The sequence below is a fragment of the Rhagoletis pomonella genome, unplaced genomic scaffold, assembly GCF_013731165.1.
Source record: "Rhagoletis pomonella isolate Grant_MI unplaced genomic scaffold, Rhpom_1.0 Rhpom_scaffold_00002, whole genome shotgun sequence".
Lineage (NCBI taxonomy): Eukaryota > Metazoa > Arthropoda > Insecta > Diptera > Tephritidae > Rhagoletis > Rhagoletis pomonella.
The window spans coordinates 29049207-29051913 of NW_023458556.1; the positions used below are offsets into that span (position 1 = coordinate 29049207).

At 36.9% G+C, this 2707-nt stretch overlaps 1 protein-coding gene across 1 annotated transcript; it reads right to left on the reverse strand.

Moving 5' to 3' along the window:
- Positions 1–1261: 1261 nt before the first annotated feature.
- On the reverse strand, positions 1262–2399 carry LOC118734614 (V-type proton ATPase subunit G-like). Its single transcript, XM_036464318.1, has 3 exons — positions 2195–2399; positions 1981–2081; positions 1262–1914 (listed from the first exon to the last, which is right to left on the reverse strand). The coding sequence occupies exons 1-3, from the start codon at positions 2274–2276 to the stop codon at positions 1744–1746; spliced, it is 354 nt and encodes a 117-aa protein (XP_036320211.1). The 5' UTR covers positions 2277–2399; the 3' UTR covers positions 1262–1743.
- Between the last annotated feature and the right edge of the window lie 308 nt (positions 2400–2707).

Here is a 2707-nt window from a genome sequence, read left to right on the forward strand (position 1 = left end):
ATCGAAAGCAAAATTCTGTTCGACAGAAAATTCGATACTCAACGAAAATTTCGACACGCTTGCATAGCTCATAATACGAATTTCACTTTCGATCTTCGATCTTCGATAGCCAGCGAAGATCGAAAATCGAATGCAGCTCATAATAAGGGCCTAAATTTCCCCGATGACAACGAGTATAAATGAGCTGCCGGATCGAGAAAAATCAAGGCGAATTTATACAAGGTGGTGTCATGAACCAAAAAGACAAGATCATGCGGGCAGGAGAGTAGCCCGTTTAGAGCGAAATACACAACACGAGCGGCTTGACAAACCAAGCGAAATATCCCTTTGTTTCAATCCATTTGTGTTGTCTATGGGGGTGTTTGAAGGTTTGACAAACCGCTTGAGGGAAATTTGAGCAAAAATCAAAATTTTTTGATTTTCTGGCCGCCATGTTGACGTTTGATCAAACCGCTTGCGATGTGGATGGTAAAATCGCCTCAATTGCAACTGAAATTTCACCAAGTGAAGACGTAAGAGAGAATAATGGTAGAAAACTAAAATGTTTTACATTACGGCTATTCGCGATTCGGTGCATAAGAGCTGACAAATTTATGCAATTGCAGAAATATGCCATGGATTGTGAGCGACCTTTATTAAACTGTCATGGTAAACCTTTTTTAATCAGCTGATAGAAATATCAACCACAGTTGCATTGCATAGCATTTTTATGCTATGGATTTTCGGTATTGCAAATGCGTGTATTTTGTTTGTGTATTGCAAATAATTTGCAATCCAATGATGCTAGGCCATTTGCACCGGATCGCGAATAGCCCTATTGTTAACCGAAAGAAAACTAAAATTCTGTGCTTGAGCGACTCATGTTTGCATGGTCATGGCAAAATGGGAAAAGTATGTTTGACAAGCCGCTTGTGTGGTGTATTTCGCTCTTAAGAGGTGGTGCTGACAGAACAAAAACAAAAATTACAACAACAATTTATACGCACATTGACAATCAGTACAAAGCAAAATTACAACAAACACACCATGTTGACAAAAGGTACAAATTCGCCGTGAAATCAGCGGATCCGATAACACCACCTTGTATAAATTCGCCTTGAGAAAAAATGGAACCGGAAAATAAAAATACTGAGCTTTTAAAAAACCAAGGTTTTTGTGAGGAAAAGTAAAAAATTTAGATCCCAATCTTCGAAAAAAATCAAAGAATTAATTACTGGGCGAAATTTCCATATTCAGATTAGAAAATACGCCAATACTTCGAAAAAAAAAGTTTGCATAAAATAGGTCTTTTATTAAAACACTCGTTATAATTGTGCATACTGACTAGTTACTTCTCCAGTTTTCTAAAGAATAATTAGTTTTAACGTTAAATGTTCACATAATGTATGTAGGTTCAAGCTAAGAGTATCTTTAGACTGGATAAAATATTTTAGGCCCGGTTGTTCAATGTCTGGGTATCACTACCACTACACTAACGACGATTTCGACATCATGCATGTAACATGTGATCGATAAAGCAGTAGTTGTGCTTAACCGGAGCTTCTACCTCCGATTTGTGCTAATCAGACATTGAACAACCGGCCCTTAGTCTGCAGATACAATCAATATAATTCGACTAAAACAAGTACTAAATTCGTTTACTACAAAAATTTGAGTATTCCGATTTGAATATCAATTGAAAAATAAATCTTTGGGTGTGATAACAGTGTTTTGGCTTCTTCCATGCTACTGCTTTCCAACTATTTACTTCTTGGAAAAGTTTCTGTGCACATCAGATTTTATGTTGTAGACTAGATCTAAAAGATCGTTAATCAATAAATCTTTACGAGTTTCTACTGCAGTTTTTATTTCTTCCATTTTATCCCGCGTATCAGCATCAATTTTCAAAGCAACTCCCTCTCTTGATCCCATGTACTATAGAAAATTTAAAATACAAATTTACTTTCGTTGCTAAATTAACATTTCCTACAGGGATCTTGCCTTAGCTTCATATTCCTTCAGTAAACGTTCACGTTCGGCGCGGTATTTCTCGATCTCCTCTACTGCCTCGTCTTTAGCTTGCTTCAAACGCTTTGCTTTACCTAGTCGTGTTGAGAATTATAAATATTTTCTAATTATGACCTCAAATGCTTAATAGGCACATCCGCTGGCTTCGGCAACGAGGCAGCCGTAACAATGATGTTGGAATACTTACGTTTCCTAGCTTCCGAAACCTTTTCTGCTGCCTTTTTCTCAGCAGAGAGAAGCTGCTGAATCCCTGTGGACTGGCTTGTCATTTCACTGTGAAATTACCTAGGAATCAGATAAATTTCAAGAAAATGTATCACGAAAATTGCCACAATGAAAATAAATATTGGTTAGTTGACAGCTGATTACTGGGCTGAACTGCGGGTTGAGTGTGGCAGCATTGATCGAGAACAGAGTTGCTTTTTACAGAGATCATTCTCCGATCATTACGAGAATTTAACACACGAATGTTGAAAAAAATAAATATTCTTATATATACATTCGCCTATATCAATTACGTATTTTTATGCATTGCTTTGAATAGTACAATTGAAAATAAAAATTATATTTTATTTGAAACTATAATGCAACCGTGGAGCTTACACTGCATTTTTGCAGCAGATGTCGCCCCACAAGTTTTTCGTTTCAAGTCGCCCATTTCGGGGGACGACATTTTGTATTGAAAAGTCAACGAGTAAAG

Excerpts from the sequence above, each read along its gene's own strand:
- LOC118734614 (XM_036464318.1), bottom strand. The coding sequence starts at position 2,276 with ATGACAAGCCAGTCCACAGGGATTCAGCAGCTTCTCTCTGCTGAGAAA. Across the intron at positions 2,082-2,194 it reads GGTTTCGGAAGCTAGGAAAC|GTAAAGCAAAGCGTTTGAAG; the intron begins GTAAGTATTCCA and ends CAACACGACTAG. Across the intron at positions 1,915-1,980 it reads TGAAGGAATATGAAGCTAAG|TACATGGGATCAAGAGAGGG; the intron begins GCAAGATCCCTG and ends AATTTTCTATAG.